The sequence below is a fragment of the Epargyreus clarus genome, unplaced genomic scaffold (assembly GCF_041222505.1).
Source record: "Epargyreus clarus isolate Ecla_fem2 unplaced genomic scaffold, WU_Ecla_fem_2.2 ptg000019l, whole genome shotgun sequence".
NCBI lineage: Eukaryota > Metazoa > Arthropoda > Insecta > Lepidoptera > Hesperiidae > Epargyreus > Epargyreus clarus.
The window spans coordinates 6,547,246-6,564,006 of NW_027332227.1; the positions used below are offsets into that span (position 1 = coordinate 6,547,246).

Sequence of the window (16,761 nt, forward strand, 5' to 3'; positions counted from 1 at the left end):
CCACTAAATCAAGCCAATTTATGTCTATTTCCTTCCATCCGGTATCATTTCTGACCCCAGGTACGAAGCCATTAGTGTCTGTGCACTAGTTATAATTTAGCACGGGCTGCAAACTACAATAAGATGATGCATTTACGTGAATGTTGAAATGAAATGTGTTTTGAATAGAAACATTGGGTAAGGAATAAATACTATGAAGTAAATTTAACATTTGAATATATTACGGGTACTCACGATATGCGTTTTTTAATTTATTTATTGCTAGTGTTTCGTTTAGACCCAGTTGCATGGATCGTGGTGATAGAGAAACTGTGGTGGCGGGGAGAAACCGTTGACAAGTAGGTACCAGTGTTAGATTATGCTACTCGTATTTGCCTTACGTCTAATTCATTTTACTTTTCTAGGTTCCATATCAGCACTATAATGATAAACAGGTCGACTTCCAACAAACTCCTAACTTTAACCTTGGGTACAACATCTAAGTACAAGTACCAATCTTGCTTGTTCACGAAGTCCTTGCATAAACAGCGATAACTTTATCTCAAATATGTATATTTTTACGCAATCGAATCAATCGTAAATATTTTAAGAAACTTATCTATTTACTACAACATAATATTATTGTATATTATGTATAATCAGTTGTATTCAAAAAAATGAGATAAGGCCAACAGTTGAAACTTATTACGCTCCTCACATTATGTTTAGGGCTCTAATTTACGAGCGAAAACATTATGTTCCTACCTTAGGTCGGCCACAGGTGCGTCGCTACCCCTGAGGACAAACCTGGAATGTATCGGTAAATGTCTTAGTTACCACGCCTTTGAAACTAGAACACAGTAGTGCTTAACACTGCTGTTATTAGGCAGAAAACATGTGGCGGTGGTATCTCCAGACCAGCACCACTGAGGGATCTTCCACCTTCAAACTTCCTCCGAATGTTAGCGACGAATGTTAGCGTTGATAACAACGTGGGCAGCTCAGATATTAGCTTGCAGTCGCTCGTATGTTACCACCCTTAGGTACGTCACACGTGATATTACGATTTAGCTGAAATAACATCTGTACACCAAAATGCTATTTAGGGGTTCGCACCCCATTAAAGTCCATTACGTGTCTCTGTCCGAAACACGTAGCCGCTGTAAGCAAACAAGGCTTTTAACATATGATGTAGAGAACCTTCATATAGAGTCAAAATAATGACACGTTTTATCTTATTATAATAATTATTAAACTACTTCTTTTGCAATTATAGTTATTAAGAACTTAGCTCTGTGTTGTAAAATATTAGTTTTAAGAATATATTTTGTCCCTATCACTACAGTGTATCATCTATAAAATAATTGGTTAATTTAGACACTTGTTATGATGTCTGAAAATTTAAATATTGTTGCTTTAACCTTTCAAGATTGCTTTGCAATTTGAGTAATTCTACCCTCGCTGTCAAACTTGATCCAACTATTATGAATTATAAGACCAATGTATTATAGTAATAATATATTATTCATGTTACACGCGAAATGGTGACGAACTGAAGGTGGGGCCCTTTGGAATTGGACAACGGAACCACCGAGGCCACTTGCTTGCCAACTTCTTGGAGAGGGAAGACTTCTTTATGATGAACTCCTTCTACAAGAAGAAGGCACAGCGAAAGTGGACTTGGATAAGTCCCGATGGTACCGTCAAGAACGAGATAGACTTCATTTTGGCAGACAAACGGCACATATTTAATGATGTCTCTGTGATCAACAGGGTGAAAACCGGAAGTGATCACCGGATGGTAAGAGGCACATTAAATATCAACGTTAAGCTCGAACGGTCACGCCTGATGAAGTCTACGCTCCGCCCAACATCTGTCCAAATCCAGGGCTCCGAAGGCTTTCAGATTGAGTTACGAAACCGTTTCGCGTGCCTCGATTCTTGCGTTTCCGTGGACGATTTTAACACCCAGGTTGTAGCAACTGTCCACGAGGTAGGGTCTAAGTACTTCAAGGCCCACTCCAGTGGTAAGTCTCGAGTTCTCTCAGAGCATACTCTCGGTCTTATGCGGGAGAGACGAGAACTGTGTGTGCAGTCTCCAACCTCAATGTCGAAATACAGGCTGCTTAATAAACAGATCTCCCAAGGTAGGCGACGCGATTGGCGTTCTTATAACGCTAATCGCGTAAAAGACGCTATTGAGCGAAACCGAGGCTCTAAAGTGTTCGCAAGAGATCTGTGCATTGGGCAGAGTCTGTTGACGAGGTTGAAGACCGAGTCGGGCACCATAGTTTCGTCTAAGCCCGAAGTTCTGAGGGAGATCGAGAATTACTACGGACAGCTGTATACTTCTGCACGAGTTCCAGCCCGTAAGACTGTGAACGACAAACGTGCTAAGCTGACCCGACACTACACCGAAGACCTCCCGGAAGTCAGCCTGTACGAGATTAGAGGGGCTCTCAAACAGCTTAAAACCAACAAGGCACCGGGAGATGACGGAATCACAACAGAGCTGCTAAAAGCTGGCGGAAAACCCGTACTAGTGGCGCTCCAAAAGTTGTTCGATTCCGTGATCAATAGCGGAACTACCCCGGAAGCGTGGAGCAGAAGCGTAGTGGTACTGTTCTTCAAAAAGGGCGATAAAACCCTATTGAAGAACTACAGGCCCATTGCGCTTCTGAGCCATGTTTATAAGCTCTTTTCGAGGGTCCTCACTAACCGTATTGCACGCAGGCTTGACGACTTCCAGCCTCCCGAACAAGCCGGATTCCGAAAAGGCTACAGCACCATGGACCACATACACACGCTCCGGCAGATTATACAGAAGACCGAGGAGTATAATCTGCCGCTATGTGTTGCCTATGTGGACTATGAGAAAGCCTTCGATTCTATCGAGACCTGGGCAGTGCTGGAGTCCCTTCAGCGATGCCAGATCGACTATAGGTACATCGAGGTGTTGAAGTGTGTATACAAAGCCGCCACCATGTCAGTCCGAGTACACGATCAGAGGACGAACCCTATCCAATTGCAGCGGGGAGTTAGACAGGGCGATGTTGTATCGCCGAAGCTGTTCACCGCTGCGTTGGAAGATGTGTTCAAGCTGATGGAGTGGAAAGGTCTTGGCATTAACATCAATGGCGAACACCTCACACACCTTCGATTTGCCGATGATATAGTCATCTTGGCAGATTCGCTGAGGGACCTCAGTAAAATGCTAGGAGACCTCAACAGTGCCTCACAACGGGTGGGTCTTAAGATGAACATGGACAAGACGAAAATCATGTCAAATGTCCATGTCACACCCGTACCGGTAGTTGTTGATGGCACTCCTCTCGAAGTTGTTGACGAGTACATTTACCTGGGACAAACGATCCGTATGGGTAAGTCCAACTTTGAGAGGGAGGTCACTCGAAGAATCCAACTCGGCTGGGCTGCGTTCGGGAAATTACGGAGTATCTTCTCGTCCAAAATTCCTCAGTGCCTGAAGTCGAAATTATTCGAGCAATGTGTGTTGCCAGTGATGACATACGGCGCCGAAACGTGGTCGTTTACTGTAGGCCTAGTTCGAAAGCTCAGAGTCGCTCAGCGTGCTATGGAGAGGGCTATGCTTGGTATTTCGCTACGAGACATGATTCGCAACGATGAAATCCGTAGACGAACTAAGCTTACCGACATAGCTCTCAAAATTAGCAGGCTGAAGTGGCAATGGGCCGGCCACATCGCTCGGAGGACCGATAACCGGTGGGGAAGGAAGGTCCTCGAGTGGCGACCACGCGTAGGCAAAAGGAGTTCAGGCCGCCCCCCGACCAGGTGGACCGACGACCTGAAGAAGACGGCGGGAAACCGCTGGCTTCAAAGGGCACGGGACCGGTTGGAGTGGCGCCAATTAGGGGAGGCCTATGTCCAGCAGTGGACCTCAAAAGGCTGATGGATGGATGGATGGATGGATGTTACAGTAACATTATTATATTAAGATACACAATATACATATTTGACGTATCATGGTTATTTTTATACTTGCGTATCCATTAATATATCTTCCAAACTACATACAACAAGCAATTGATATTGCCAATAAATAAAGAGAAATAATCTCTTCAAAGGGAAAAATTCTAAGTCTTATATTTTCGTCTCACAATGCCAAGATTCAAGATACGAGAACGTATACAATTAATCTCTTTCAGCTAACAGCGTGGGTTTCGTTTTTAAGGTCATTTTTATCTGGCCAATGAAAAGATCTACTTGATTTGTCAATCTGAAGTTGGCTCGGAATTTCTCGCACTGCTCCAGGAATACTGGGTACAAGTGCTCTAATACCGCGTGGTCCACTGTTGGGAAGAGGTGGTGAAGAGCGTGGTGTCCGAAGAAGGTCATGACCCAGAAGTGGCTATTGTTGATTTCCGTGCGGTCCATGACGGCTTCGAGTTCATGCATACCCCAGTCTGGAGTCACGTCACTGGAAAATTTTAAAGATATTGACTTCTATGATTTGACTTACTCATTAGATAAAAGGACAAAGTATGATATCGTTTTATTTTAAAAAGATGACGTAAATGTTTAATTTATAAGATTTTTACGATTCAAGAATTTTGTAGTACTACTTTTCTGGAATATTATTAAATGCACAGAAGCAACTAAAATATTTATGATTAATCAAATCTTCAATAAAATGTTCAGGTAAAATCCTATTTTTTCATATGGCGTGTGAATTATATGGCACTTGGTGGAAGCGTTTGTATAAAACTGCATTAAATTAAATTAAAATTAATTCAAAAATTAAAATGAAATTATCTTACTTGACTTCATCGCCATCCTTAAATATCTTGGGATGATGATGAGCAGCATTTGATCCAATTGAGAAGAAAATGAAACTGCCAGTACAATTGATCCACAGCCACATAATAAAAACATCATAGAATGTGGAACCACTGGCCAAGTACATCCAGAGTGGTAGGAGGAGGCCAACGCCGTCGTGCCAGCGGTAGTGTTCAGTGAAGAAGCCTTTACGGATAAAGTTGAGGGAGAACCTGAGGAAGATTGAAGAAATGTCAAAAATATGAAAGATTCAAAGTTTGGATGTAATGTACCCGAAACTATTCACAACTAAGTTTTGATCTCTTACAGTCAAATGTTGATTTGAATATCATGCAACCCGTAATAGACTTTCAAACAAACGCGCAAAACAAATTAGACTTAAAATAATTAAAACCTTAAAATCAAAAAAAAGCAGTGATTTGGATACGGCCCGAAATAGGTAAGTATATTTTAAGAACATTGTAATACCTTATAAATAACCTACGTATATTAACGTTTCCGTTTTAATCGGATCTTTTTTAAACCATTTATTTTTGACTATTTAACTTATAATACAAGTTCGTTTTACACAACTTCAACCACATCTTAATTTACAAGTTACATTTCAGTTAACAAAGTTTGGCAGCAAATTAATTGTTCACGCGAAGCTAAGTGGTTAATTAATTGAGATTGAAATGAGTTATAGATACTACACATATTAAAACTTGCATCGCGAATCCTTTTAATGGCAATAACTTATCATTATAAATCCGGGCTTAATGTGTTATTTTTCGGTTGAATAATTGATTTCCATAAAGATTTTCCGATTAACTACCAGATTTAAGAGATTTTTGTCGACATAAGTTTAAAAATATGTGCAGAAACGAAATATTATGTACTTTAAGTTAACAAAGAATTTATTATAATACATTATAGTTTGTAGCTACATTCAGTATACTCGATAGAATATGCTTAATCGTAATACCGTACCACCTTATTATTTTCTTTGGGTACGATTGCAACGATCCATATATAATGTCTCCTATTTAATACATTTGACATTGGATGACTCACTGAAAACAACAAAGCGCTTTTTTCTTTACCACACGTGTATGTCCGCATGTGGATCTGCTCCGTGTGTGTACAACTTGCAAACTAAGGTTTCTTAAAACTTTCTCACGCGTGTGAGTTAACTCGCTGCGAAATACATGCATGCGTCTGGCACGTATGATAGCAAGTAGTACGCATGCGGACCAAATCTCGTGTGAATAAAAAAACCTCTAAGTCAGGTCATGCATGAAATTTTGTACATATTCTTTTATGACGTAGCGTAGCTAAACACTTTTGATGAGGTTTTTTAAATCACCTAAGGGGGTTAAATGGGGCATGAAAGCTTGTCGGCATATAAAAACGGTTATCATGACAACCTGTTGCATAATGAAATGTTTGAATTCACGATTATGCCCCACAAAGTACATTACATGCTTCACGTGAAATTCCCGTATGTTCAAATCAGTTCAGTGGATACAAAGATTAACCTTTATAGAAAGATAGAGCATGACAAGATTTTTTTCATTTATGTCTTGATATCGGAAGTTGGTAGAACTCTTCTCCGGTGGCATCAACCACACACATACTCGTATTTCTGCCTAATAACAGCAGTGTTTGAAGGGTGTGTTCGCAAGGATAGCGGTACGTCTGAAGCCGACCTCTGGTAAGAATGTTACCTTATATGGTGTTGATTACCAATGTTCATGAGCGGCAGTAGCCACTTATCATCAGGATGACTGGACTTTATCAAAAAAAGTATTCTTTCGAATAAAATAACGCAATTTTAGTATTAATATTTAGCTCCTTTACATACTATTCCTTTCATAATTTCATTAATTGAAATCGGACCTTGAACTTCAAGCGAAAAAATTTAATTACCATTTCTGTACGTCAAAGAGAAAAGTTTAATATTACATTACAGTGGTTAATTCTCTTAAGTGGAATTAGGATGATTAAACATTCTCAGACAAACACTTGGTTGGAATAAGAATTTTACTTGTTGAGTCTAAAAAAAATTATTCTTGAACGGTGTTGAAGATGATTATATAAGAACGTAAATCTCCTTAGAAACAATCTGTTCTCCTCGTTATGTTGCCTATCAATGAGTATTTCTTTTTTATTTAGGCAGTAAGGTGTCAGAAGTGTTAGTAGTCATTTAGGATTGGGATAATTCTTCTTAATCCTTTTGAGTAAATGCCACATATACTACCAGACTGCGATGAATAAGAATATCTTACCACACGTTATATACCCAAACAGAGTAAGAATAAATATGTTTTTGTGAAGCAAAAATAAAAGTGGTTCACCACGAGTTCTGCCTGTTTAGATGACATTTTAGCATAACCGTTATACCATTTTGAAGATGGTAAAACCCTTTGTGGTTCGACTCCAGCGGCACCACTGACACACTTATTTCTGCCTAATAGCAGTTGTGTCAAGCTTATGTGTTCTGGTTTGAAAGGTATGGTAAGGGATACATAGTTTTCCTCGGCGGTCCAGCTAAGTCGTCAGAGGTAGCGGCGCGTCTATGGCTGACCTCAGGTAGGAATATCTAACAGCAATACTAAAACAGACTCACCTTTTGATAAAGTTCAAGATAAACAGAAATGGAAACAGTGCTAACTCGATCCATAATGACAAGTACTTGTAGAATGGTTTATCGTTTCTTGGGTTCCAGAATATGATCGGCTCGAAACCACTCACTTCTAAATCCATGAGTGTGTTTGGATAAAGATGATGAGAGAGCGCATGGGATACCCGAAAATCTCTGAAATACAAGTAATATATAGCTTTAAGAATATTGGTAATATAACCTAAAAGCGTAGTACTGCGTTTCAAATTTTGGGATAAATATTATCATAAAAGTAACAAAATAGATGATTAAGTCTTTTGTTATTCAGTTAAGGTGACACCACCACTTATATTTCTAGCGTATTAAACAGTGCATTGTTTGCTTCAAAGTAAGGCAGGCTTATCAGACATTCCAACTTAACCCTCGGAGGATAACAACACGTGTGTTCAACTCTATTTCTGGTACAATAGTAAATTAGTCCATAAACGGCAATGACCACATACGTTAGATGAATTGTTTGCTCGTCTGCTACGATAACTTAGTAAAAAAACATTATACTTACCTATAAGACCATAAACTAAAGTTAAATAGATACATCCTCCAGCTCGGTTTCATATGGATGAAGTTATGTGCGGCGACGGTCATCCACGCCAATGCAAATGATGCAGTCAAATAAGATGCCATCACTACCCAATAGTTAGTAGCCCAACATGCCAACGCAGATGTTACAAGACACGTTACAAACAGCCCATCAATAATCATATAAGTACGGTTCGAAGTCTCTTTCGGGATCCTCTCCAATTCTTTCCTCACTGCTCGTTTAAGCGTACGATAGAATCCGTCTTCTTTGAATGTGAAAGGCGAATTCCTCGGTGTTTTGGCGTTTCTAATAAAGAATTTCGTCAACATTTTCTCTACAACGGGATTGATGTGATGGCTTTCGAATGCTTCTGTTATGTCTGTCCCCTAAAACATTTTGTAAGCATTTAATAAAAGTTTGGTGTTGATTATACTTATAATGTGTTAGTATCTATGCTTAAGAAATTAGAACGACGTAAGGAAGACTTCGTAAGGAAGTAAACAAATAAAACCTTATCTAAGTCAATCATATAAAAAACCAAAGTTAAAAAGGATATTGGGGCCTCGTTTAGAAGTATACTTCTATAGAAAAGCCAAACTTAAGTAAAGCTAAAGACTTTATATAAACCATAATTATGTGTCATACAAGTTTAGTACATAGTTACTGAATTCTTAATACCCGAATGTTGCCAACAACTCAACAAATCAACTGACATACCTTGGTCAACTCCAGCCACTCTACACCACCAGGGTGTCTATGCATGAACTCATTCAAGTCGTACAATCCATCATGGATACGCCATAGTCCTTCCGCGCCGTCATCCATAGCCTTCCCAGCCAGCCATTGCACTGGGTCCCTCAGACCTTCATCTCTTAGCGACGGATACTTCAACTGCGGAAAGCTTACGTGTGTCTTCTTCTCCGCGGCTCTTTGGTAAGCCACTTCTAAATAATCGGCGTCCTTTGGAGCCATTATCAGAAACTATAAAAATCAATTTAAGTATTAGTAAATCTTCATATTTCACGTTATGACTACGAGACCGCTCTGTGTTACTAAGAAACTAAGTTTACTTGGTCCTTTAATGTTGTTTACGACACATCTTGGACGCGATAAGTTATGATAATATAAGATTTATTGACCTATGCTGAGCGTATACCCAATCGATATTTACTTACAATAACAATTTTTAATGTAAAATTATATAAAATTGGGTTACCTAGCAGTGTTAAGAGCTTAAAGGTTTAAAGGGTTTGGTGAGGGAGGCATACTTTTACCAGGCTTCCCATCTTAGTCTCAGAAGTAACAACGCACCTGTGACCAACCTCAGATAAACCTCTTATTTATCTTCATATTATTCCTTATATTATTTATAAATATTTAGTTTATTACTTCTACATCATAAAATGGTGCAAAAAATGTTAATTTGTTTTTACAAATGTATTTATTTTTATTATTCATTATCATACTGAGCGCAAATGAATACTTACATTTTTTTCTTTCTTCCAACAGATTTGTTTACTCTAAAGTGATTCGAGTCAAACTGAGTTGGTTTGTTTTTTAAATAACTTTATTAATATTGAAGATAATAAATTATGTAAGTACTAAAGATAACGAAAACTCACATCTACACAAAATATTTACTGTGTTACATCAATTAAATGAACTTTTAGATAATAATAATAAAATAAATTTTGTCTCATCAAATGCATGCAAATGTTATTTCGCTTTTAATAAAAGGCACCACCACACCTCTGATTTTTCAAAGTCCTTTTTGGAATTTAATGATTACTTGTTATAGCTGTGAAATAAATCATCGCGAAGCAACCTGCACACCTGAGAGTTGCTTTAAAAAAGCACTGACGGCCATGTGAAATCTACCAATTAACACTCGAATAACCCAATGGATCATGGCCTTAACCCCTTTCTTTCTGAGAGGAGAGTAATGAACAACAGTGGGACAGCCATTGGTTAACGTTAAAGCTGTAGAATATTCCCTAGACCGTATTAGATTAGTGGAATTTAGCCTTAGCTGTTAAGGTCCAGTGCTGGATATAGGTCCCAATTGTCGCCACTCCAACTGGTCCCGTGCCCCGTGTAATGAGTGGTATCACACCGTCTTCTTCAGGTAGTCAATCCACCTGGTCTGGTCGATCGTCCAGGGGGCAACCTGTGCTACTTCGATCTAAATGTATTCGACACTGGTCTGAACGTGTTATCCTAAAAGTGATGTACCCGGCCCATCGTTACTCCAGCTTGCTAATTTTGACATCTGTCGGTTATTTTACATCAACAAATTTCTTCAATGCGAATGATGCCTCGTACCGAAAAACAGAGCATAACTTTCTTATATATTGCAAGCTGCGCGACTGAACGGTATCAAGGTAAGATTTTATTAGCAACGTAAAAACTATCATTTTTCTAACAGGGCGGAGTCCACCATAGCTCAGAAATACCCTTCATGATTAGACTCCGGAGGTATCTCCCGGCTAAATTAAAATATGGTACCCCTGTGAAATATTACACATGCTTCGGTTATTCATTGTTCACAAGTGTATTGAACAGAAATTTCAATATTTGCTTTTACTCGCGTAGGTCACGTGATGTGCCAAATCGCAAGTAGAATTACACAGACTTGGTATCGTATCAAAGCTTCTTCTCCATAACGAAACACCTTGTGAAGTGGTGGTAGTTGTATTGACATTCAAAAAGTGCTCTGTAAAGATCTGTGAATAAAAAAATGTTTTGATTTGAACCGAGGTACTTCGATGCTCTTATCCACTCTATGTAGTGAGTTATACAATTTCCACAGAGAAACAAAATATAAGTGTAAAAAGCACAAATTGTGAATCAAATTCTTTAATAAATATCGCAACAGGATGGACACCCGACGCCCTTGATTTTTTTTTTTTGGTATGAATATCCCATTCTTATGTCCTAATGTTATTTAAAATTAAAGCGGAATATGGTGTAACCTTAAGAACCCACCCTAAGTACCCATCTAAATTATCTTGGGATTTAAATTACATATAGATAGGTAAATTCGCTGTAATAACTTATTTCCATGTACATTTGAATGATGTAAAAAATAATACGTATGAATATATTTGATAATATGTCAGTTATTTGGTATGTAAACATTGGTGTAGGTACTAACCCCAATTATAACGAATTACTAATAATTAATAATTTACTATTAATTTACTAAACTCAATAATAATATTACTCTTATCTTTATTGCCATTAATTAGTTGTTATTTGCAATTTCAAAATATTTAGATTCAATTTAGGGATGATATTTAGAAGGTTTTGACTTTTTGGAACAAAAATAGCTGAGGCCTACCCATACATAAAATACATACAAGCATATGATTAACGTTCTCGATGTTTTTTCTCCAATTTCAGTATTTTTGTCACATATGCAACATATATAACAACGTAAATTACAGAAAAAACCTTTAAACTCAAATAAGGTCAAACTTCAACCAATTCCACTCAATGATTTCTGAAATTAGAGCTACAGTCGTGTTAACAGACAAACAGACGCAAATATGTTTCTATCTTACAACTGTTTTTAAACTACGTGAGTAGTTTATATTTAAACTATTCCACTGTAGCCATACTTCGGGTCAATACTACTGATAGTCTCTGCAAAGCAAATACAATTAATTTGATAGCGTTTATCTTTTTCCACGTGACTGGTCCATGTTTATTTAACTTTCTTTGTAATAATTAACTTATCTATATTTTTCATTGTTTAAAAAAACTATAAAGTTTGTGTCTTTGTAAAGTAAAATAAACTATAACTACTAGTGCTACTATGCTTGTTTAGGGTGAAAATATTCATTAAGAATAGTTATTAAAAAATTTCACCGGCTATCACCAACATAATGAGCGATTATCTAAGATTTGGTTAGGTTATGATTTACTTAAATTTTGACTTGTAATCGATCCTTTTATTTCAATCAAGTCAAGTAAACTACGTTAATTCTATGTCAGACAAAGATCTTTCAGTTTGTATAGATTCGGTACTTATTTAATAAAACGTTTTATAATTAAGTTATTTACATTAATTAAATTTAAGTAATAATGAGATTACTTAAGTATCTGGAATTTAATTATCTTTTAAATAACGTTAGTACTTTCTTCTGTTATTTTAGATACCATTTATTAGATACAATTGCTAATACTGTAATGTCATGTTAGTATGTTTCACATTGCGTTTATTTATTATAGTTTAAAATTGTGTGGTTAGGCAATTAGCTACACAATACCAGTGATAACACTTGTTTGTGAATGGCCATCGATTAATTATGAAAATGTACGATACTCCGCGGTCAGATAATGGCATAATGTGTTTAAGATTAACGCAGTTCACTTTATCCAGCCATTGTGATTGGCCGAGATTTATTTTAGTTTTACCAAGTGATAAAATTGAAACAAACAGAAAATAGGAAAATAGAATTAGTCGAAATGGCTCCAAAAGAAACAGACTGGGTGATTGAAGCTCAGAATCGTATTTTAGAGAAAAAAACTCATGCTTCTTTCCCACAAATAAAGTACCCATCTCTAAGAGATGGTGGAATAAAAGATTCAGTGCAATGGCTTCATGGTAAAGCTATGGATGATGGCGCGGAAGGGCTGTGGAGGGTTCATAATAAACTGTACGATTTAACAAGTTATATTGACAATCATCCAGGAGGAAAAGAATGGCTGGAGCTCACAAAGGTAAATAAAACGAAATATTGATGTAAAGGAAGTCATTGTCTTTTTTTTTAATAAAAGAAAATAAAGTTCAACGACATGCTTGTTAAGTTAACAGAAATATTTTCGTTTACATTTTTAACAATTATTTGTTATGATATTTCTTTCTATAACATGGTGGTATTTTTAGGGCACTGATATTACTGAAGCATTCGAAGCCCACCACATTTATTCAACTGCGGAAAAGGTGTTAAACAAATTTTATGTTAGAGATGCAAAAGGACCTCGGAATTCTCCGTTTACGTTTGAAGACGATGGTTTCTATAGAACACTAAAAAGAGCAGTTCGTGAAGAGTTAAAGAAAATACCAAAAGATGCATCAAAAGAAACCGATAGAATTACAGATGGATTTTTTATAACTTTGCTACTGTGTTCACCCTTAGCCTGTTATTTTGAAAATTATATAGCAGCTTATTTGTTTTACATCATATCATCTGTAGCACTGTGCGTTTTAACAGTTGCTTGTCACAACTACATACACCGAAGAACCAATTGGAGGATGTATCTATTTAATCTCAGCATGTGGTCATACAGGTATTAAAGTTTTATTCTTTAGCTGTCTTTTAGCATTTTAATCCTTGTACTTGACAGATGTATTTTCATTTTTTGTCTGATTATTATTACTGTAAATGTATTAGTTTTCGAAGCCCAGAATATTTATGGCACTTCAGTTCTCAAATCCATCGCATTGGAACAGATTAATTATTTATAGAATAAAGTCTTTCCAGATTCGTTGAAATAAATTTCCATCCAACAATAATTTAACAACCAAGCAACTCACCCATAAATAATCGTAACTAACTTCAAAGCCTGATGTCGTTCACAGATTCCTTGCTGTTCCTGAACAATAAGTAGAAATGCCTTATATTATTATTTTTTTATAAAATAAGAGAGGCAGACGAGCATGCTACTAGAATATCTTCCTTACCACACCCTTCATACTAGAAAACAGCAGCGCTTAACACTGCTGTTATTAGGTACAAACCTTTAATATCTCTCTCTGCTTTACTTCGATTTGATGACGTGTACCTTTGGGATACAATACCACTGAAATCTCCATACGAGCTTTACAACTCTAAAAAATATCGGCCAAAGCCAACACAAAAATGCTACAGTGACTGTGTAAACAACTTTTTCCAGGGATTTCCGTGTGTCCCACGTGCTCTCGCATCATCTCTATACAAACACACTCATGGATTTAGAGTTAAGCGGCCTGGAGCCCATACTGGTGTTCCAGCCCCGGAAGGATAAGCCGTTACATGCGAAAGTGGGATTTGTCACGGAATGCGTGATGTTTCCTTTCTTGTTTCTGGTGAGCTTTTGTAAAAGGTATGTTTTGTTTGACCCATTTAACGTTAACTTATAAATTGAGGTATGCTCTCAAGATATAGTCGGTGGCTAACCAATTGTAAAATGGAATATTATCTTCTGGGCTTAGCAGAACCAGAGATGTCATAGTATACCACCGAGTGCTTTTTGATAGAAATTTAAGGAAGAACCTTATGAAATACTTGTTTATCCTCGTGGCGTTTTTCTACAGAATTCAAAAAACTTTAAGTGACTTCAAATAATAATTTACACCACCATGATACCAACTCTAATTTGAACGCCTAACTCATACTCAACTAGTTATACCACTGGTACCAGGTATTGCTGTTTTTTATTCTTATTGCATTTCAGGGTCGCAGCAATATTTATTTGGAAGAACTTCTTCAAAACGCATTACTCGTGGCATGACGTCATCGGACCGTTACTACCCTTGTGGATGGGACTTACGAGTAATGCTGCTTGGTGTCATGTACTGTACACGTGGTTGTGGATTGTTTGCACGGCCAGCCTCATCTTCTACCTTATCGCTGTGAACGCAGCCCATCATCATCCTGACGCTATCAAAGATGGAGACGAGCCCGAGTAAGTATTTTTCTACTAACCAACACCAACGAGCCTTTATAATAAAATAAAAACCCGACTGGTAAAAAATGTAGTTGGTGTCCGTCCTTTAATTTTGACAAATTCAACGACATCTCATGTATTAAAAAAAGAATGTGACAAACATACATACGTTCGACATTCATTACCCGTCGTAGTCGGGTAAAAACATTATTATCCGTGAAAAGTAGGAATCTAAAATTCAATAGAATAATTTGATAGAACAAATATCTGATGAATTAAATATACATTTCTATAAAAATCAATGACGTGATAAAAAGAGTATTCGTAGAAAATTAAATTTGCTTGCTTTATACTAAATCAAAGAGTTACATGTGTGCAACTCACAAAGGATTCACGATAGTCAATCAGTGATTGTTTCAATCAACGTAATGTGTCCAATCAGTAATCAATCCTCTCTGTAACATCAAGTTGTACTTACATAGTATGTATTGTGCCCTCGAGTATTGTGCAATTGTTTTCAATACGTATATAATATTCAATAAGATATACACAAAACTCAATGATTATGTTTTCAACATTATTACTTCCTAACTTCGTGTTTATTTCCAAATTGATCACAATAAATAAACTATGTATTTTCATATCCTATTCTTTCAATTTCTAGACTAATGTGGTTATACTTTTTATGAAGTATGAAAAACGTATCTATACTAAGCCTGCTTAATAAATTGTCTCTCCAATACATTGATTCACAATGCACAGATGAAACCAGTATATTTATAAAATTTGTGGAATGTTAAAGGGATTATGACAGGCTTTTTAAAAATCCAAAACCTAATGTATCTCAAATAAGGGCTAGCGTGAAAATCATAAATAACCTTAACGTTACTTATAATTTTCACGCTAGCCCTTATTTGAGATACATTCGCCCTAACAATAAGAAATTATTATTTTTAATTCATCCCCCACAAATAAATGCTCGTAAAACATAACATATCAATCAATCAATCATATGTTTGTGCCAAAATTAGGTACAAAACTCCGTTGAAATGTGTTACAATTCCAGAAGCGAAACACCAGACTGGGGTGTCCATCAAGTGGAAGCGTTACTCGATCGCAAGGACATCAACACCAGTACCCTAGCAGTGATGATGTTGTTCGGCGAACATGCTCTACACCACATATTCCCGACCCTCGACCACGGCATACTGAAGCACTTGCATCCAGTCTTCCTGGAACACTGCGAGAAGTACCAGGCGAACTACCGCGCGACAACTCAATTTAAAATGGTTGTTGGACAGATAAAAGAGTGTTTGCGAACGGATTTCAAGTCGGTTAGCGACAGACGAATGTTTAAAGATTAGGTAGAAATACGCTACTAAAGCTACTTAGTTTCATAATCATCTATCTTTTTTGATTTACATTGTTTTAAGTTTCTTTCGTTCGTTGATTTTTTTGTTTTATTTTTAATATTCAATACAAGTATGATTTTGAAATATTCACTGAAGTATTATTAATTCATTTTGATTAGTCCTGCTAAATACACGTCTTCATATCATGCCTCGAGTTATGAGCAGGAGTTTAGATCTGGATAGGGTTAGAGCAAACTCTACCAAGTTACTTCAATGCGGATTTGTTTGATAGCCTATCCACGGCTATAAATAATCTAAAGAGATTATTCCTAGTTTTTCATAAACTTTACTTTTTAATGAAGGTGGTCGTCAGACTAAGGTGGCACCATAGCCATGGCTATGTCTACCTAATACCTACAGTGCTGGAGCCGTATTCTAGTTTAAAGCCTGTGACAAGGGAGACACTTATCCTAGGCAATTGAACTTAATCTTCAGGAAGCTGGGATCTGTTTTCGAAATCAAGTACGAGTTTAATCTTAACTGAGATTAATTATAGATGTCGATGGCGACCTTAACCACATATAGATAGACTGCGGTCTCTTTGCTACTTTCATAAAATTAAAAAAAAAACTAATAGGATTACAGAGCATATATAAAACTCGCACCTAAGTAGCATGTTGTAACATTTTTTACAGAACCCGCAGAGTTTTAATACTGTCGTAAAAATATACGTTTACATAAAACCCGCCCTCGTTTAAAAAAGGTCTAAACGGATCATT

The 16,761-nt window shown here is 37.0% G+C and overlaps 2 protein-coding genes across 2 annotated transcripts; one reads left to right on the forward strand and one right to left on the reverse strand.

Annotated features, from left to right (window-relative positions):
• Positions 1–3,932: 3,932 nt before the first annotated feature.
• On the reverse strand, positions 3,933–9,511 carry LOC140750180 (cytochrome b5-related protein). Its single transcript, XM_073083572.1, has 6 exons — positions 9,464–9,511; positions 8,694–8,957; positions 7,959–8,362; positions 7,403–7,591; positions 4,776–5,006; positions 3,933–4,435 (listed from the first exon to the last, which is right to left on the reverse strand). The coding sequence occupies exons 2-6, from the start codon at positions 8,946–8,948 to the stop codon at positions 4,150–4,152; spliced, it is 1,365 nt and encodes a 454-aa protein (XP_072939673.1). The 5' UTR covers positions 8,949–8,957; positions 9,464–9,511; the 3' UTR covers positions 3,933–4,149.
• A 2,788-nt stretch (positions 9,512–12,299) lies between these two features.
• LOC140750171 (cytochrome b5-related protein-like) lies at positions 12,300–16,132 on the forward strand. The gene is made up of 5 exons (XM_073083564.1): positions 12,300–12,701; positions 12,868–13,271; positions 13,878–14,066; positions 14,418–14,648; positions 15,697–16,132. Exons 1-5 carry the CDS (start codon positions 12,447–12,449, stop codon positions 15,992–15,994), a joined length of 1,377 nt encoding a protein of 458 aa, XP_072939665.1. The 5' UTR covers positions 12,300–12,446; the 3' UTR covers positions 15,995–16,132.
• Positions 16,133–16,761: the final 629 nt, after the last annotated feature.